General features: G+C 48.3%; 2 protein-coding genes across 7 annotated transcripts; both read right to left on the bottom strand.

Moving 5' to 3' along the window:
* Positions 1-954: 954 nt before the first annotated feature.
* On the bottom strand, positions 955-3,333 carry pigv (phosphatidylinositol glycan anchor biosynthesis, class V). Its single transcript, XM_053888157.1, has 3 exons — positions 3,033-3,333; positions 1,705-2,871; positions 955-1,545 (listed from the first exon to the last, which is right to left on the bottom strand). Exons 1-3 carry the CDS (start codon positions 3,099-3,101, stop codon positions 1,258-1,260), a joined length of 1,524 nt encoding a protein of 507 aa, XP_053744132.1. The 5' UTR covers positions 3,102-3,333; the 3' UTR covers positions 955-1,257.
* Positions 3,334-4,318: 985 nt separating this feature from the next.
* On the bottom strand, positions 4,319-18,615 carry arid1aa (AT rich interactive domain 1Aa (SWI-like)). 6 transcript variants are annotated; one of them, XM_053888109.1, is made up of 20 exons: positions 17,388-18,615; positions 15,340-15,552; positions 14,683-15,261; positions 14,487-14,597; positions 13,672-13,906; positions 13,481-13,570; positions 13,223-13,393; positions 12,508-12,832; positions 12,290-12,435; positions 12,132-12,217; positions 11,838-12,047; positions 11,557-11,761; positions 11,261-11,414; positions 10,984-11,144; positions 10,706-10,904; positions 9,430-9,555; positions 8,705-8,801; positions 7,748-8,579; positions 7,539-7,669; positions 4,319-7,449 (listed from the first exon to the last, which is right to left on the bottom strand). In XM_053888109.1, exons 1-20 carry the CDS (start codon positions 18,312-18,314, stop codon positions 5,590-5,592), a joined length of 6,858 nt encoding a protein of 2,285 aa, XP_053744084.1. In that variant the 5' UTR covers positions 18,315-18,615; the 3' UTR covers positions 4,319-5,589. The 6 variants fall into 6 exon arrangements, with proteins under 6 accessions (XP_053744084.1, XP_053744085.1, XP_053744088.1 ...); XM_053888110.1 differs by having other exon boundaries at positions 4,320-7,449; positions 10,984-11,138; XM_053888113.1 differs by having other exon boundaries at positions 4,320-7,449; positions 11,261-11,396.
* Positions 18,616-20,403: the final 1,788 nt, after the last annotated feature.

Raw genomic sequence — 20,403 nt, 5'->3', positions numbered from 1 at the left:
CACAAACACTCCGGATGTGAGCCGTTTCTGAAAACAAAAGATTTGTAAAACGCAAGGGCAAATTACTCTCCATGAATAAACATTTATTGGAACCTTTATTTATTCATGGACTTTGATTTATTTAAGACTACATTTATATCTTTTTTTTTTCTTCCCTCAAAACACCGGTAATAATGCCGTCGTGGCCAAGGTGTTTCAGATATAATCTCCCGTATTTTAATATACATTTCTCATTTCAGAGTTTTAAGTGGTCTTTTACGACTGCATTTTTAAAATGTGCAATTTCACTTTACTTTTTTTTTAATGAATTACAAATTACAAAGGGAATCACTCGCACAACAGTATAACTGTCAGAAGGAAACCTGTATCTGTATTTATACATGCGCTCCAGCAAATGTCGGTTTATTAGGAGCAAATGTACGTTAAAAGACTGATTTTATTTGCTCGTCTTGTTTTAGCATCCCACGCTCCTCGTTTTAAAAATATATTCATTGCGACTATCCTTCGTTGACAGGCTGCGGGTTTTCTCTTTTATTCATGTATTTGATGTTTGTCAAAATATCGAATAATTAATTAGCTTTAGTTAATGATTTGCCGCTTTTCTGTCAGCAGAGGGCGTCAGGTGATCGCGATGGCGTTACGTGGCGACCTAACTGCGCATGCTCGTTTGGAAGACCAAACGTCAGTCACATGAACGGAGTAAAGACTGTATTTGCCTTTAATACACCACTGTAATGTGATTAAATAGACCCTGTTTTCCGACAGTTGCTGACTAAAAACGTAGCGGGTGTTTCTCAGTGAGCTCGATGGGCAACTACAAGACAAAACTAGCATATTTCCTCTCAACCCGACTGCTTTTCAATAAACTAAAATAGTCTTTCTGCATTATGGTGTTGTGAACACATTAAATAGCCATTAGAACATCAACACAGAAACAGAGACAACTTCCACACATTGACAGACCCATTCATTTTTATTCCCCAGAACATGCAGTGCAATAATACATAATCATAGAAATGTAGAGCTCAATGTTTGGTGTTTAATTTACATTATTTAGTCAACAGATTTTAAAATAAACAAAATGCTGCATAAATGAAATATTGCCTGGATAACTCTTCAACAGAAAGAGTGCACGTAAAGCTCGGTATCTGACGGCACATTCTATGTCATAATAGTGCAACAAAAATGTTTAGAATTGACTGACAGCATTTAAAAAAAAATAAACAGCCGAGCCACTGGAGAAGAGGCCGTCATGGCTCATGTCCATGGCAGGAAGTTACAATGCAGAGCCAGACCCATCACCCAGTAGGAGAGGAAGTATCCCAGAATGCTCTGCGTGGTGGGAGAACTGCTGGTGAAGTGTGGCAGCAGTGCAGTGATGGGGTTTGGAGCGCCGTGCTTGCATCCATTTCTGGAATCCTTCTGCAGCTGCACGCTGGGCACCGAGGTTTTCCGGCGATGAAGCAGTGGCTCATTGAGCAGGAGCAGGTGAGCACTGATCCAGAAAGGAACGGGAGATGAGGACGCCATGAATCTGGTGAGGACCTGCATCAGATTAAAGACACCTCAGGTCACAGATTTCCTGAAACAAAACACTTTCGGCTTGCTTTCTTGTCCTTCCTGTTCTCTCTGCAGACAGACAGAATCTCTTCGATCCATCTTTCCAGTTATACACATTTATAGGAACACTAGCAACAGACTTACCTGCACATGCATGCACAACGTTCCAAACACCAGGAGGACAGTAGAATGCACGACGTAAACAAAAACCCTGGGACTGAAGAATCCTGGAGAGGGCTTGTCTAGTCTTTTACTTGAGTCCGTTTCCCAAAGTCCCAGTCTGAGACATAGTTCTGGATTTGCGTGGAAATAAGCATAAGCTGCCATCACGCCGAGCGTAGCCATGGGCAACGCCAGCAGGAAGTTGGGTATCTGCCTCAGTTCAAAATAGCGGAGGAAGCCCACGTCCCAGTAAACGTCCTGGATGTGAGAGTAGAGGAGTGGGAGTGGTCTCATGCACCACAGAGGCGGAGGACTGTTCTCATCTGGGACCCTGTAGCTCTTCAGTTCTGCCAGTGACAGCAGAGGAGGAGGGATGCTCTCCAAAGACACAGACGGCGTGCAGAACGTTCGATAGCCGTAGTACTGGAAAGCACAAAAGGGGAGCGCAATGATGGCAGTCCCTAAGAGGGAGGTGAAGAGGAGGGAAGTGATGACCCAGAGGTAGCAGAGCACTTTGCTGTGACCTTTCACTGATACCCGGTAGACACGGATTTGGGAAATGGCATGAAGGGAAGGGAGATAGAGAAGAAATCCGATGTTCACAAGCCCATTGGATCTAGCTGCAGTGGCAATACTGAGGGCCAGACAGGCTCGGAATGTAAAGCCTTTCTCCAAGAGATAGAGGCCCCCGAACGTGAGGGCAGCAAACAAACTCTCAGAGTATCCAGCAGTCATGAAGACATTTGCAGGTGTGACACAGTAGAGAAGGCTGGAGAGCAGCGCAAGTCGCCGGTCCTGAAGAACCACTCTGCTGAGCGCGTGGAGGGCCACCACGCTCAGCAGGAAGAGGACGCCGTTCCCCAGAGCGACGGCCACCAACAGCCGCCCGCGAACACTCAAGCAGCCGCTCAGAGGCCACAGCAGCGTCTCCGCCAGGCCGCGCAGGACGATGGGGAAGAGCGGGAAAAATGCAAAGTTGTGCTCGTACAGGTATCCTCGCTCTGCGATGAACAGGAAGTGCTCGGCGTCCCAGTGCGACAGACCGCCCAACAACCACTCCACCGCTGGGTCCAGATACAGGGGCTCCTCTGCCCGGGGGGGCCTGAAGGCGTCAGCCTCATGGTCAGGAATGGCTGCATTCAACACCGCCTGAAAAGCAAACACCAAACTTCATATTACAATGATGTTTGGCAACATCAATGGAACAGAAGACCTGAAGCAACTCCATTATTGATCATCTCATCGTTTTCATTTGCAAAGCGTTTAGCTTTGCCATTGGTGAAAGACAAGCCAACAGGCATAAGTGGCACCTGCAGGACGAGCGACAGAGCCCTGGTGAGTGCAGCGAACTCCAGGACCGTCTGGACATCCATGGTCATCGACTGTGACGGACACGCAGAGCTCTGACAGGCCGGAACCTTGGATACATCGCCAGGCCTCCAACCCCGCGCTCACTCCTTGAGAACATGAAACCGAAAACCTCGCGTGTCTGCACTGGAGAAAACCAATCACGCGACTATAAGATGCGAATATTTGGCTCCGGAGAGAGAACCTTTTGTCTCAGTATCGCCACTCCGCATCAGCCTATTTCCGATGGCTTTTTCACTTCCGGGTTAGCGGCGGTATGTATTTTTCTAAATAAAATCCACTTAAAAATAGAATAAAAAATAAAGTAGATTTACTTTGATATGATGCAATGCTACAAAACTGTATTGTACGACTACAACGCCACTGTTGATAAATACATTAAAGGGCTAATTCGTATTATCTGTTTCCGGTTAAACCGATTTCTGCAATTCCAGACGTCATCCAAAAGATGGCGCACTGTGCTGCGTTTAATGACGCTGTCAACTTCCCTCTTACATACGCACAACACGCGAACGTACGAACCGATCCCAGCAATGACACCGAGCTTCATTGAAATTTGATTTCAACATTTATTCATAGATTATTATTTATTCGTCTTCAGTCATTTACGCCGGATGATCGGTTGAGCCATCTTCAGTTGTTGCCATTATTTTGCTGAGGTAAGAAATAGCAGTGAGGACTTTTTTCTGTTATCCAAGGTGTTGGATGCGGCATTTACTGTCGTTTCAGCCTTGTCCACCGTCTACTAAAATGTGTACTGAATGATTCATGGCCATGAAATGCAGAGGACTCTGTTTTGCAGCAAGTTTATCAGGCCACTTCATCTTGATCAAACCGAGAGGTCCCAGATGTTCCCACGCCAGAGCGCGATCCACTTGTTGTTCCACAGATCATGAGAACGTCTCAGTAAGTTGAGAACAGTAATACAGAGGGACTCCTCGGGTGGGTCGTGTTGTTATGAAGATAGAGGAGGCTGTCACCCTACTGATTTGAACCATGCCTCATAAACCATTGTGATTCGGCTGCACCGGAGACCGTCACTGTGCCACGAAGTCAAACTTTACTGGCAAACTAAAAGTATTTCAGCACCAGTGACGTGATGAATAAAGGGCAGCAGCCACCTCATACTGCAAGACGGCATTTTGAAACGGTAGCCAGGTGTTTTAAATGTGTGTCTGTATAAAGTCATCGCAGAAGCTCAAATCTTGGTCGTCTTTCAGAAGAACAAAACCCATGAAACAGCTTACGAAGATTTCATGTACATTTATTCTTACCACGTGGAACATATAGTATAAAGATTTCATACTGAATAAATGATATTCATTGAGCCAAAAAAGGGAAAGGGAGGAATTTACATGTCTTAGCTACATAGTCTGAAATACAAATATGCAGAATCCATGACTGGAGAAAAAAAATGTCAAGTGTGTACTTCATCTATTTTATTTTTGTTGTACCAGAAGAGAACATGTTTGAGCTGTGTCTGTTATTCTACAGAGCTGTGGAAAGACCAGAAGAGTGGGTCTAACTGGCGAGAGCTGGAGGTCGTGGGCTATTCTCATGTCAGCCTCCATCACTCACCGATAACAAGAGTGAGAATAGTGACACAGAGACAGAGACAGACACAGAAAGTGTAATGTACAACAGGATATATACACCACAGCAAAGCTGTATTTGAGTTGAAAACCAGTCCTAAGAGGTGATTTCTTTTCATAAGGGTATTGATACAATCAAGGGATAGGAGGTAAGGGTGTTGTAGGTTCTCGATACTTTGGGGAAGAAAGCCATTTTTCTGTTTAACACCAAACTATAATGACCTCGAAACTCTAGAAGAGCTGCATCGCCAGCCTCTGTGTGAAACGTGTGTTACAGAATGCTTACACTCAAGAGCAGTACAGTACAGAAAAAGTCCTACAATCTACTGCACACTGCACAGGCCTCCCCGGTGAAGGTTTCTATTGACAGCAGGTCGCCTGTGGTCAGGCTGACTGGAGATCATCCAACTACGGCGACTACAACCAGTAGGCCACTTGTCAGTCTGCTTCACCTCTGAATGTGTTCAACCAGTTACAGACCCATTGTGCCCTCCAGGGGAAAGCTAGGGCACACTGCGTCTCCCAAACTCACTGTAAACGAGACAGCAACTTTGGTTACAGTTTTTGTTTTTCAGCTATTTATTTAATCATTTATTTATCTTTATCAAAAAGTACTTTTCCCCTAGTGCAGAACAGTCTCCCAATGGTGGTGCTCAGCTCCGCGTCGTCCAGTTGGCATGTGTTGCAAGTAGTGTCACTGTGTGGGTTTCCTGGTGTATAATCCACCATGGCTCCGACCACCCTTACAGAGTACTGAGGGCTCAGAATGGAATCTGAAGGATTTTCATAAATTAAAACAGTCACTTGAAATTTCCTTGCCCCATTACACACAAGCCAGGTTACCAGGGAAAGGGGATGAGGATAAAGCCCCTCCCCCTTACAGTGGAGCCACAGCTCCCTACAGCTGTCATGACTGGCCTATCAAAAAAAGTACATCACAAATAACATGAGAAACCAGCGAGTTCATAAGGGGCGACACCGAAAGGTCAAGGAGTCTGGACTCATGTAGTGTGAACTCCGAGTGGTTCTCCTCCACCTTGGCTAAGGCGTGCAGAGCCCGGGCAGCTCGTCGCATCATGTCCGGACTTGTGGGTTCAAAATGCATCCCCTGGAGGTGTAGCAGAGAGGTCTGGCTCTGCTGCAGCTGAGTGGCCGCAAGACTGTCCTCCAGAAAGCCCAGCAGGTTTCCTACACTGCCCTTCTGAACTGCGATGGCTCGGGCAGCTATCGTGTCACCCTGGGCCAAGTTGGCCAACAGAACCACGGCCATCTCCCTGCAGACCGCCACCTTCCTGTCGCCGATTAGCCGCACCAGGTTCCCATATAACTTCTCCAAGCGTCCAAACGGAGGAGTAGCCAAGATGAGGTCCACGTTGTTGTCTTGGATGCTCAGCTTGCTCAGGGTCTCCAGGACCAGTCTTTGAGGTGAGAGCGCACTGTGTGGGCCGAGGCTGGGGAATGGATCTTGAGCTTCCGCAGACGGACACACGGCCCAGTGAAGGAGGCCATCCAATAGGGGCAAGCAGATGCTCTCGGGGTAGATGGAGAGGTCCAGTTGGCCGGAGATGTTTGCCAACGTGACCAGTGTGTTTTCTCGGAGTAGCTCCAGGCAGTCCCACCACCACTCGTCCCTCTGGCCCGAGCCCTCTTCCGTTTCTTCATCCTTCTCGTACGTGAGCGGGGCCTGCTTGCGCTCGGGGTGCCGATGGTGCAGCAGTATCAGACGGCCCAGTAAAAGCAAGAGGCCAGGGTGTTTGGACATCTCGTGGTCATTCCCTGGAACGAAGGAAAGACTGCGCACGATGTTGGAGATACAGATGCACCTCTTGGCTAATGAATCCTGCCAGTGAGCCAGCGCAATTAACGGACCTTCGTCTTTACTGTGAGGCTCGTCCTCCAAGATGGGACCGGTCTGCGGAGCTTGCTGGCTTAAAACGGCGCCGATAGACGCCATGGGCCGATCGTTCTCCTCCAGACTTTTCTCCACCGCCTTGTCATCCATTTTCTTCTCCTCTTCGTTGAGTGAGGGCGACTCCTTCTCTGGAAGCGATTTATCAGACGGGGAATTCTCTGTGAGCTCTTTATCATGGTCCCGCTCGGGCTCCGGTGGCAAACATAGCTCCTGCAGATCTTCTCGCAGTTGCCTTTTCAGCAACTTCTGGGGAACAGGAAATCGTTCTCTAGGCTCCATGAAATCCTTGCAGGGTTCAAAGTGTGTCTGAATGTGCTCGGTGGAATCGCCTCCTCCTGCACTCCAATGAAGCAGCCCGCTGTCAAAGCCTTGCGCTTTGCCGTGATTTCTGGCCTGGCAAGCAGCAAATGGGTCTCTTTTTCGTACCACCTTGAGAGGAAACTTATCAAACTTGCTGGCTTGTCGGGGTCTGTCAACGTTGTTATTCAACGACTGTGATGATTCTGTCGGTTCTGATGACGGTATTTTGGCCTTCGCATCTTCATCCTCAGGCTTCTCATCCTTCCTCTGTGAGTCTGAGCACTCCTGCAGTTTCTCCTGTTTGACCGCTGCTCTCTGCACATCAGGGCTTTCCAAGTCTTCCTCGTCCTCCTCGTCTTCATCTTCTTCTTCACCATGATCCAAATATTCAGTTTGAATTTCGTCTTCAGTGCTTTGCAAGTCTTGCTTCAAGGCATCAGGATCAAGAAGTGTCTTCTGGCCGGGGTCCCCCACTTCGTACTCCCGAAGGATACCAAAGATTTCTATGAGACATCGTCTGAAATACTCCACCACTAGCTCCAGAAGACCAGGCAACTGAAAAGAGAAGAAGCCCGTGGAATGTTAGACATGTGGATTTCAACACCGATCACTACCCTCCTGATCCCCCCGCAGACGACTCTCACCGTGTTGAGATCGAAAGTGGAAATACTGTTGTCGTCATAGAGGAGAATGTTGATAGTATCCAAGGCCCAGGTGCTTTCAGCCAGTAGACCAGATTTTAGTGACATCATGACTCTCCACGCTTCAGGGGTACCTGAATTTGGGACAAATAAAAACATTCAAGGTCTAGTACTGAAGCCTGAATATGGATAGGACTACAAAGAAAACATACCAATCTCTTTCATGGTGAGTCTCCGCCGTGGTTTCAGGATGGGATGGGTTGCTTCTACGGAGCCCATAGGGAAAGGCATATCCCGTCTTATTAGAGGCGACTGTCCAGGAGGGGGCACTATGTGTGAGGCAGGCACTGGTGGGCCAGCCTTCTGCATTTTCATGACCCCATGCATGTAGGGAGATTTACTGGGAGATGTCCGGCTTTCCATAGGGCGGGGCATGGATGCTGGGCTGGACACCTGTGGAATGTGGTTCTGTACACCCTGAGGTGGCTGGTAGTTGGACTGCACTGATCTAGGCATGGGTTGACCAGGCCCAGGGCCATATGGAGGCTGCCGCGGACCCATCTGTCCCCCCCACTGCCCGTCGTGATTCCGCTGATCTGCCGACATCATTTCTTCAGAACGGTTCATACCAGGGTACCCGGGTCCTTGAGGTGGACCTCCAGGACCGCTTTGCCGGTTGTGGTAGTTCTGGTAGTTCATATCTCGTGGTCCCTGCCACATGGCTCCTTGAGGACCATCTGGCCCAGAAGGCATCATCTGAGGAGGCATGGAAGGCTGAGAATTGGGTCCCGACCCTCCTTGCATCCGATCACGACCAAATGGGAAAGGGAACTGATTGCCTGGACCTGGGGGTCTGCGGTCCGAGCCAGGGTAGGGTCCAGTGGCACTATATTGATTGTAGGACTCTTGCTGTCCTGAGGAGGGTGCAGACGCACCTCCTGGCTGCTGCTGAGGTGGAGGCTGCCCACCAGGGTAAGGGCCGCTGTACTCGGCTTCATGTCGCTTCGAAGGAGGATAGCCTCCTTCCATAGGACGCTTGTACGCCTGAGGAGGGAACGAAAAAGGTCACAATAACAAATGACAAACTTGAACTGGCACTGTAAAACCCACCAACCAACCACAAAAACAGTAGCACCTTATAGAATCACACAAGAGACAAGGGCCATTACCTGTTGAGGCTGCGGATACATTCCAGGCTGTTGATTTGGGTAGGCGCCAGTAGGGGGCGTTCCCTGCCCAGGATACTGATTACCATAGGAATCATGCCTGCAAACGTCCAATCTCATGAGTTTCAATGGAAAAATACACTTTATGCCCTTAATCAAGTTGAGGAGTCCACAGCTGCACCAGACGACATCAGGAGACGAACAGGCACTTTAGAGCCATTGCTTTGACTGATGTTTAGTCCAACTAATGACATTGGGAGTGTTTCAGCATTAAAGGAGAACTATGATGAAGTAGAGTGAAAATGGATCTCATACACATGACAACTATTAAGCAGATGATAGTGGAGTCAATATTCTCCAGGTTTTGTGTAAAAGAATTTTCTAGTAGATTTCACATCTAAGTGCGGAGATGAGACAAAGTCAAGTCAGTCATAGAAGCATAGCGTTCTGTGCCTGGGATTTCTGCTATGGAAGTCTCCTGACTGGGCCCAGGACTTCCAGTGAAACTTCTATTCTGAACCATCACAACTCAGTTCAAGACCGACCAAGAACAAAACACAGGTGGAGTAATCTCTCTGCAGAAGCCACACATCACGGTTCAGTACAGAAAATGATGAAAACAAGGACAGAACCAATATATTGAACATTTTTGACTTGAGCTCAAAAAAAGATGTGTAATTAAAAGTGTTGAATATTTCTTAAAACTGTGTCACAGTATGCTGACTGACCGTGGCTGTTGTGGCGGGAAGCGGTTTGGTGAATACATCCCGGTTTCGGCATTAGCAGGCATCATAGGGTTTGGCTGAGAACCACTTGATCCCATGTTGCCTTCTGGGCCCAGAGCTTGCTCTGGTCTGGAAAATAAAGCAATTGTTAATGTGTGCTAAAGCGGTCACCGTAAAAGTTTGGAGTGTCCTCAGGGAAGGGATGACAAACAAGGCAGCCATTGGGACAGAACCTTTAAATCTGGTGAAGACCTGCAGTCCCACCAGCAGCCATTTCACACCATCTACCAGTATTGATCATATGGATGATAGAGGAGCATGCACTTTCAGAACCTCTAACTCTTAGTGATGTCACCCTTGCTTTATTTCAGTTGTACCCATGTTGTTACCATGCCAACTATACCCACTTGCCTTAAATCCAACTAATATAAAGTAGCTTTTCCTAACTAAACCGATTGACACCAACTTAACACAGCACTGCATTTTCCAGCTACTTACAGAAACAGCATCCCAACTACCAGTTTTAGAAGGCCATTAACGATTACAGTAGCATGACAAAAGTGGAGCCCCTTTGTTGGGTCAAAAAGAATTTCCAATTCTGCTTTTTAACTTTGAGATTACTTTGTTCAACAAACACAGGTACATAAAGTTATGGTGAGAAACAAGTGTTTCATCTTCACATATCCAGTTACAGCGCACATAACAGTAGTAATTCCTACTTGTACTTGATTTGCATCACGGGTTTAGATGTTCCACAATGACGTCTTTGCAAATGAGCATTCCACGCTATAAACTGTACACATTTGTCTTACAATAAACACTTTTGTTCAAACTGGAAGGAAAAACAACCAAAAATAGACCAAATTAAACACATTTGTGTGTAAGCCAACATTATACTTCTATTTCTGTAATGTGATTTGGTGAAAAGGCCTGTTTGCTCAATAGTGACTGCTCACAGCTCGAGGATTTGACTCCAAGATGGTGCAGCTATGAGGACTAGAAGTTTGTAAGTTTGACTCAACAGCAAATCATACACTGCCACTTCGCTTTTGCTTTTTGAGTTCAACGTTAGTCCAACATACAGATTCATGTTAGAAAATTTCATTTCTTTCCAAAGTCCACCAGAACTTGTGAACAAGAGGAACACACCCCATGTTCTCATTTCATTTGCCTCCAGCGTTCAGATTAAAATGAAAAAAAAAAAAAAACAATGTTGCTAACACACACACATATATAACCTCATACTTCTGGAGTTAAGACAAGATAAACATGCTTGTACCTCCGGTCATAGCCTGGTCCATATGGATACTGGTGCCTGGGTCCCATTGGCATTGAGCCCATGGCCCCAGGAGGCCCTCGGTTAAAAGGAGGCTGCTGCTGCTGCTGTTGTTGTTGCTGCTGCTGCTGTTGTTGTTGTTGTTGGTGGTCACCCACACCGCTGTTAGGGCCCTGGTTCGCAGGTAGAAACTGCTCCCCGACTGGAAATAATTTCACATCATTTAGAGTCCAGTCTTTGAAGCGGAAACAGAACGTGATTTTTTTTGTTCAGGTGCACACCTTTCCTCATGTTGCTAAAAGGATCCTTGTTTGGTTCGTAGACACCCATGCGCATTTCAGGGGTCATTCCTGATTGATAGGCAGAATTTGGTGTCATGTTCTTCCGAGGGAAAGCTGGATCACTTCCGTCAGAGAAGGGGTCTTGGAGGTTAACACTGTTCCTGGCAAAGAAGCAGATATGAGGGAGGGAAAAAGGGAAACAGGGAAAACAGAATTAGCCTGGCTGATAAACCTCAAACAAGAAGTTTGGAAAATAATAATAAAAAAAAAGATTCACCTGGACCCTGGTGGCATGGACGGCATCTGGGAATGAGGTGTGGAAGCTGGAGTCGGAGGTTTTAAATCTCCGCCCTCAGCCATAGAGCTGCTGGTCGACTGGGGTGTCTGCGGGCCCTGTAAGGACCCTGACCCAGCTGTGGAGCAGAGTGACGCTTCAGTTTGAAAATAGAGAAGCACACAGATACAGTACAGACTTTAATGAATATCAACCAGCCATAGCTAAATATTTGACAACTTCAAATGCAGATGTGATGATGAGCACTTCACAGATGATAAATATGAACGAGTTCTAACCTGGAGAGGGAGGCTGAACCTTAGCAGCTTGGTTCTTTTTATTGTCTGTAAAAATCTCCGGAGGAGGGTCCTCGCCACGCTCAATTTTGCACTCAAAGGCATATAAACACTGGATGTACTGTTTCTTCAAAGAACTGGCAGCACTGCTGGATGTACCCACATTCAGGGAAGTGGCCAGATCTCGCCATTTTTTGTTCTTGTTCACCTAAAAATGGAGACGGGGTTGCGTTATGACAAGGCAAACGGAATACGCTGCAGTATTGATTACTGTGGTCGCTAACCTGTGTCATGCCTCCGATTTCTTTCACAGACATATAGAGGCGAAAGAGGTCGAGAGGTTTGCGCCCAACAGCCGGGAGGTTGGTCATGCCCATGGCCTTCTCTTCAATGAAGGCCAAGTAACGATCCACCCAGATCTTCCTGTCTGGCTCTGGTCCTAACTCATACAGGCGCATTATCTTTTCACTCGTGGTGGTGGAAGAATTAGACTTCTGTTTGAAGAAGAGGAGGCAAAAAAGGTCAGAAAAAAAAGGCACTGCCATTTTCGCAGCAGGTTCCCAAGAACACGCGTTTACCTTAGATTTAGGTTCTGGTTTCGGCGTTGCGCCCCCATCAACTTTGTTATTCATCTTGTTGTTCATCTCAGGGCTGGGGGCCATACCTGCCAATAGACATTTACCAGGGTGAGATAAGTAAATTAGCATACTGGTTAACGCTTATTTTCTAGACATACCACTTGAGTTATTAGCCATGTTTGGCCCCATGGGATATGGAGAGCCACCTTGGGTGTTCATCATCCCAGGCATGTTGTTCATGGGAGGACCGTAGGGGGGACCAGAGCCCATCATACCAGGAGACATGTTGGGATAGCCTGGCATCCTGGAAAACAAAACACTTGGTTATATTTAGTTACCAAGAGGGACATTACAAGAGTCCGAGTCCTAAACAAACCTGTTGTGCATCGAATTGGAGGCATGGTGCTGCATGGCTGAAGGGTCCTGGGGCTTCCTGTTCATGCCCGGAGGAGGGCACATTCCTGAGCCCACCTGGGGCGGCATGTTGCCCATGTTAGGGGGCATGTTGGGATTCATATTGGGTCCCATGTTGGGATTCATATTCGGGCCATATGGACGCGGCCCCATTTGATTAGGAGGCATTCGTCCAGGAGGCATACCGGCATATTGCTGCCCACCACCCTGACTCATAGGACCCATGTTTGGACCAGGATAGTTTGCATTGGGCATATTTCCATATCCAGGCGGCCGAGGAGGATAACCTGAAGGGGACAAAGGGTGTTACTTGAACAACACAACAGCGTCAGGGAAAATGTGAGTTACACTAAAGTTCAGGGAGATCTTTTTCCCTACAGTGTGCTAGCACTGAGCAACAAGCTTTCGTCACAGCATGAGCCCTACTGACAGGAGGCTCTGGTACGTCAGCTGACTCTCTGCTTCGGAGCTATTAATAGCAGCAACAGTCAGAGTCAGAGGGAGGGACTTACAATAGCTAGCTATTGCTATAAGGCAAAGATGCATCCCACAGAGTCGACGAAAGAAACACAGGCAAAGTTTGAACCCCTAACAGAAAACTACTCCAAACACCTTTTGAATGATACATTCTTATTAATATACACTTGAAGAGTCTAAATTCAAACCATTTAACGCACCTTGAGGACCATACTGCCCTCCTGGTTGTCCGTAGCCTCCCATAGAGTTGTTCTGCTGATATGGGCCCATCCCAGAAAGCATTTGACCCCCTGATGGCTGACGGGGAGACAGTGCAGAGGCTGACTGTGGGGAGCCATATGGAGCCATCTGAGGGTTCCTCTGCATAAATCCTTCATAACAGAGAAGAGAGCATGAATGACCTTCGTTTTTACCCCTCTACCTTCAAATATCAGCGGTCATTTGAGTTTACAGCACACCTCTCTCCTGGGCCATTGGAGACTGATTCATTGATGGATGTAGGCTCCCATCCGACTGTACACTCGAGGGCCGGGGAGGCATCTGGGTTCCTGTGCAAGCAGATTTCATTTCATTTTTGCCAATGAAATGGCGAGTGGAATGTAACACCCAAGTTGAAGCATAATGTCAGGAGTTACAAAGATGAATTTACCAGGCATGTTTGCAGGCGACAAGGGTCCTGCTCGAGGCGTGCTGGCCGGTGAGCCAGCAGGTGAAGGTGAGGGCCCTCTGATGCCTGGCAGGTGTGGGGACGTATGAGGGGAGAAGGGCGACTGGGCTGGGTTACTCTGTTCCCCTTGGCTGCTTGACACCCCTGACGTGCTAACACCAGGACTCAGAGCTCCCTCTGTACCAGTAGGTAGGTCATCAATAGACCCTGACAAGTCCTGAGCACAGAAAGAAGAGAACATTGATGAAGATCAGAAACATTTCCTTAGGTTTGCCATGGTGCTATTCTGTGGATCTGCTAACATTGCAATACTGCAACACAGATCCAAAGGCCTTTGTCCTGGTTTCTCTTTTTCAAAGCGAAAACGTGTGCATTGCTCTTGCCGTTGTTATGGTTACCAAGGTTTGTAGGATGGCAGCTGAGTCAGCATGTAGCCTGAGATGTGCCATGCGATTTTCCCACAACAACAAACTGCCTTGCAGTCGGAGATTATGTTGTTTAAACATTTTTAAAAGCCATGAGCACATTATTGTGCAATGCGTTGCATTGCGTTGCGTTGCATTTCAGCCTCCTCTCCACTGTCACACATTTAAATGCAAGAAGGTGGCTGGTTTGAAAAGACCATAACACTAACTGTTGTAACAGCTGACTAATCTTATTGAGGCAAGAGGTAAGTTGTGAGTATTAATTAAATATATGAAGGATAACACTTAACGGCAACTGGTACAAGGGCCAAGAAAGGTATAACAATGCATGAAAGAAGTAAAAGAGCTTTCAAATGTAAAGCTGAAAATTACATAAGTATGTCTGACCGGAAGGCTGGAGGGGCGGCCTTGGCTGTCTTCTGGGCCACTTTTAGGCTGAGTGGATGATGCAGCGTTGGACTGGAAAGAGTCCTGCGACACCTCCTGACAGAACGAGAGTTCATACCATTACAGTCACAGACTGACTTCATGAATTTGTGTGGGTATCATTTCAAGCAGGAGACAGTACCTGCTGTTGTGAAGGAGGAAACCGCTGATAAGGTGTCTGTTGTGCTTGCTGTTGCTGGGGGTTCGGTGGGTACCCAGCAGGCTGCCCCTGCGAGTGCTGAGGAGGCTGAGACTGAGTCTGTTGTTGCTGCGACGGAGGTTGCTGAGGTCCCTGTGTGGAACCTGGGTAGCTCGACTGGCCCTGGGATCCTGGAGGAGCCTGAGAACTGGGCTGCTGTGAGGCCTGACTAGGTGGACCCTGCGATTGGCCATAGGGAGGCTGGCCAGACTGCTGGGCAGAAGATTGGGAGTACGGTGGCTGAGACTGAGGGGGTCCTTGGGATGATCCTGGCAGTGACCCTTGTGACTGTGGGGGCATGTGTGTTTGCTGATAAGGGGGTCCGCTTTGACCATGAGGAGCAGATGTCGGTGTGGGATGTGGTTGCCCGGGATACGGTGTTTGGCCTCCTGTTTGCCCTTGTGGAGGCTGCGAATAAGGTTGCTGTTGACCTGGATGGGGGCCCTGGCCCGGCTGACCGTAATAGGGTCCCTGGCCCTGAGAGCTGTATCCACCTGGTCCCTGCTGTCCATAAGATCCCATCTGAAAAGAATGCATAGACTCGGATGAAGACCATGAAAGACGACCACCGAGCATCATGCCTTGTTCACAGCCATGTACCTGTGGGCCATAAGGCATGCCGCCCATGCTGCCGGGTGTACGTCCTTGCATTGGGTATCGCTGGGGAGTCGGCGGGCCATACCCCTGACCAGGGTAACCCGAACCCTGCTGAGGACCCGTGGGCGGCCCTTGCTGCGACTGTTGACTGTATGGACTACCCGAACCATAGGGCTGTCCTCTCATTTTCCCCATTGTATCCATCGGACCAGACGGCTGGAAAAAGAAGACAGGAGGTGTGTCACATTGTCACACAAGAGAAGTGGAGCAAGATAGATTTAACAATAGAACTTCGCTACGATAAAAGGTTTCTAAATAGCTGCACCTTTGGTGCTTCCAAACTTACTGCTGAGCTACTCGTACAATCCGCACAGTAGAAAACATAACAGAAAAGCTAAATTGAACAGATTTTTAGCTTTCCCAAGATAGTCATACGACTGGGGATGAGTGACATTACATTACGGAAGTACTTTCACAATACGGTAAGAAGGAAAGGGGAACACATTTGGTCTCTCTTGGCAGAATAAGATATTTGAATTCTTTTTATTTTTCACGTCAAAACAAAGGCAACTAAAAAAGGCCATCTAATCATAAGAGGAGCTATATTTTGAAATATGATCATTTCAACTTCGGTTACATCAGCCAGGGCCTCCTTTGCAGAGTGCCTATACAAACAGTAGGCAAAATATATTGTGTGACATTTGCAGATCTAAGGTAAGAAAGTGAAATAAGTAAGAGCTGCACATGGCTAATCTGCATAAGACAGAGAGGAAACTCCCTTGGTGGGTGAGAGATGGTGGACTGCCTCCTGATTGGCTTGGGGGGGAGGATTGGGGGAATTCTTTCAGTCAGAGTTGAACTTGTGTGCCATTCGAGACACTGACTTCCTGGTTAATGTGGGGGGCACAATCTATACTAGAGGTCTCAAACTGGTCCACAAAAGGGCTGCAGTGGCTGTAGGATTGTGTTCCAACCAAACAAGTACAGATAGGTAAACTGATCAGGTGTCAGCTGAAACAGAATCGTTTGATTACAGTCCTCATGATGGGTTGGAGCAAAAACCTGCACCCACTGAGGACTGGTTTGAGAACCCTGATCGGAAGGATTAAGTGGACGGGGTGGTGACCCAACATCATTTAGTGATATGATGCTGGAGGCACAGTCGCTATCAGGTCAGTCTAGCAATATTTATGAACATACAGCAGGGAGGCGTGGGCAGAACCTGTGGTGACCCCTCAACAGCATGCGTTCATATCAGCTAATGTCCCACTGCATCACATGTAACGATAAATGGCCATGAGCATCGAATGAGGAGCCAATCAGATCCCAGCTCGCATGTCAACTCAAGACCAACTATCTCGTGGCTCTGACAGGGATTTTACCTCCACAATTCAAATCCCTGTGCGAACGGCAACCTGCCGCCCACCACACACTTATTTTGGGGTAAACAAACACAGCCACAGCACAAAGACCGTTTAAAAGTAAAGGCCATGTCATCATTTCCACATCTTCCGAGGCTTTACGGCCGTTTTAAACGGACCACTTTACGTCGCTGGACTAGAAGTTATGCTAATTCGTCTAGCAACACATTTCTTCCGCCATATTTACAGAACCGCCTTTGCGAGACAATACCGAAGTTATAAAGCAGCCTTAAGACCTATAATCGCCAATATTCGACACCACGTATATAAACGATCAAAGCGCGAATTACAGAGCAGAGTTACGGAAGCTACTGCGACCCGCTCGCTCTTCCTCGGGTTTGGCCCCTTCACAAAGTCGGGCCTCCTCGCCTCACCGGACCGACTTAACCTTCCGTCGTTTCTCCCAAAACACAGTAAAAGAATCGTCTGTTTGTATCGAATATCTACAGAGGGGTAGGGTTTCCATAAAGGTCGGTAGTAAAGCAAAACGCACACAGGAGAGGCAGCCATTTTAGAGTCTTTGAGAACTAGTCCCAGACAATGGCTGGCCTGCTACGGTGTGCAGCAGTCAGGAGGGAAGGAGACGCGAAAAAGCGCTAATAACGTTCCCGGTTCACACTGCTTTTTTACCTGGGTTCTAGCTAGGGGTTGGCCGGCACTTCCCGGACTCATTGGCGACGGGTGATGGCTCCTTTGTTGCCAAGCCGGATTGTTCCCTCCATACTGGCCGCTAGCACCCATGTCTGCTGGTCCCTTGCTAGCTCCTTCTTGGCTACTGTAGTCACTCGAAGGGTAGTTGGAATAGCCCCGTGTGGCGCTCGGGGAAGTGAGCAGCTTGTTAAGAGTCGGCGTGGATGTAGGCTGAGGGGTTCCGATGTTATATCTCTGGTTGCCGTAGGAGCCGGCCATAGTCGCGGGTCCGCCCGCTGCTGGCTGCTGCTGCTGCTGCTGCTTAGCTGGCGGCCCCGCAGCTGTCGGCGCCTGCGAGCTGCGAGGGGAGTTCATGCCGTACGCTTGGCCCGGATACGGAGTCCTGTGAGGGAATGGGTTGTAGTTGTTAAACTGGTGGTTGGAGAAGCCGTGTTCGTGGGAGTTGGGTTGGTACGGGTCCATGATATTGCTCGACTGAGCGACCGGACCCGCAGCAGCTGCCATGCCAGGGCTTTGTTGTCCGCCATGTTGATGAAAAGGGGCCCGAGCGTAGTGCTGGCTGTATCCGTACGAAGGAGGAGGAAAAGCGGGGCCGTGGTGATGGGCCATGCCCGGGTGGTTGTTTCCCTCAGGTCCGATAGAGTCATTCTGGTTATTATTGTTAGCCCTGGGCGGGTTCCCATTCCCGTTCTTCATTTCAGGCTCCCCTCCTCCCGCTGCATTTCCACCGTCGCTCCCGTCCTGCAGCTCCGCGCGAGCCGGCGAGCCGCCGTCCAACCCGGGCTGCTTTTTCTCCGACTGCTTCTCGCCCGGTGCCGAGTCCTCCTTGGACTCGCGATCCGCTTTTTTGAGCTCGGAAGGCGGGCTAGTGTTGAGAGTGGCGGCGCTAGCGACCTGAGCGGCCATGATAAACCCCCCCACCTCTCTCCCTCTCTCGGCGAGTCAGTCACAATCAAAAGCTCCGATAATTCTTCACAACCATTTATCCTTGAGTCGGTTCATTCCCATCTCTCGGACCGGACCGAATCCGGCTGCCGCCTCCGGTTCCGCAAACGGCTTACACAGATGATGTAGGCTCCATACAACGCGCGGAGAAGCGACAGAGATTGTTGTGGGAGTTACTGAGCCCGGGCAGAGGCAGGGATCGAACCCAACCAACACGAGGCTTCGTTAGATACAGCCATTTTACTGACCCGCACGGAGAGAGCCAAAACCCGGACTGGAATCCGGGCCACTTTTTAAATATATTTTCCGCCAATGTTTACGTAAAGACTCAATACTTTTATTTAATTAAATAAATACATTTAAAAAAAAACACGGCGTAATTCCACAGTAAAAAAAAATCTACTGCCAAATTATACTTGTATTGGATTTCAAAAAAGGGCGTTTTCAAAAGTATAATGTCTTTGCTGGTGTAGACTGACTGGTGAATATATTTTGTAACACTTTATGAAACGTATTGAAGCAACACACCGGTTTTTCCACAGCAGAAGGAGGAAGCCTTGCAGCAAAAGGGACTAGCAATGCACATTCCCTCTCTTTCCCTCCCCTGCCTGCGCTCCTCTTCCTCCCCCTCTCCTCTCCTCTGTCTGTCTCTCACTCCAGCAGAAACACTCTGTGCTCGCTGTGGGGGGATGGGCGCAGGCTTCTCTCTCGGCCTGGAACACACACACACAGCAGACCTTATCTAGCAGACGGATGATGCATGGACACTTTCAAAGTCTCTCAACAATTGAGAAAAATGGAGCGTTTGTCCCCTCCCCTCGCTCAAATGAAGCAGATATTTTGGCAGCGCAATGGGTGTGTTCACGGAATCGAACTGGAGATGGTCATGGGAAGTGTGTGTGTGTCTTCTACCATAGACATCAAAACTGCGTGTGTTGACTAAGTGGGGCAACCGTTTCTGGTCTCTCCCCCCTTCACACCAAACAATTCCATATAACCTCGATACACGCACACACACACACAGTGATCTACCTCTAGGGGGCTGAGGAGGCAGGAAGTGCCAGTGAGACGGCAGACTTGATCACATGTACAAACATCGGAACACAATTTAACATTCTGCTTGACACACCCCCTAAAGCAGGCACTGAGCTTTGCACAAGCTGCTCTTGTAAATTCTCCTCCGCACCACGGCACACACACACACACACACACACACACACACTCACTCACTCACTTCCCTCCATCCACTCAATTATATGACCCTGTTGCGTGACTACACGCACACACAAGCTTATGAAAAGCCTTTATTACACACAGCAGCTGTCAAAAGCTGCTCTCGTGATACTACAAAACAGGGACAGAATTTGGGGGAGAGTGATGTGCAGGTTGAGAGTGTAGCTGAGCAGCAGAAGAGGCGCTTCCATCCCAGCGCAGACACAGTTGTGCAGAGAGACAGATTTAATGTGGCTTCCTCTCCCCGCCTGACTTCATTCTTCTGCTCCGGCAGCCGGCAAAACACGGGCTGGATCGCGGTGGACGTGAAGCTGGGATTTAGAGCATGTCTACTGCCACCTGCAGGCCAAAGAGAGGAAGTCAAAAATAGAGGTCGTCCATCATCGACGTCGAACTCTTTCAGATGTTGCCACTAAAAGCGGTCGGATAAGGTTGGGGAGGAGTCACGTGGGCGGTTGTGTTTGTGGAGGATAGAGTGAGAGTTCGGTGGGAAAGTTGGGGAGAGCCGATGGTTCAGTCATGACGTGCTGGGCCATGTGGGAATGGAGAAGAGGACGAACGACGAGGTTCATGGATGCGGTGAAGTTCCCAGCTACACTGGGCGAGCGGCAGAGAGCTGGACTTTGTGACATATAAAGTTGTGCCTACATTTTCAAGTCACATGCCTGTACCCCAAGGTAGAATCCCGGATGGCAAAAGACTGATGGATTCAACGTCTTGGTTTTTATAAGAACCTCAACGACAATCATCAAAAACATACATGATTCTATGTTGAAATACGTCGATTTCTGGTCAGATTTGGCTGGCTATATATGCA

This window comes from Synchiropus splendidus, chromosome 15, assembly GCF_027744825.2.
Source record: "Synchiropus splendidus isolate RoL2022-P1 chromosome 15, RoL_Sspl_1.0, whole genome shotgun sequence".
NCBI classification, from domain to species: Eukaryota; Metazoa; Chordata; class Actinopteri; order Syngnathiformes; family Callionymidae; genus Synchiropus; species Synchiropus splendidus.
Note: the sequence above shows the minus strand (reverse complement) of the source record. Positions and strands in the feature narration are given on the sequence as shown.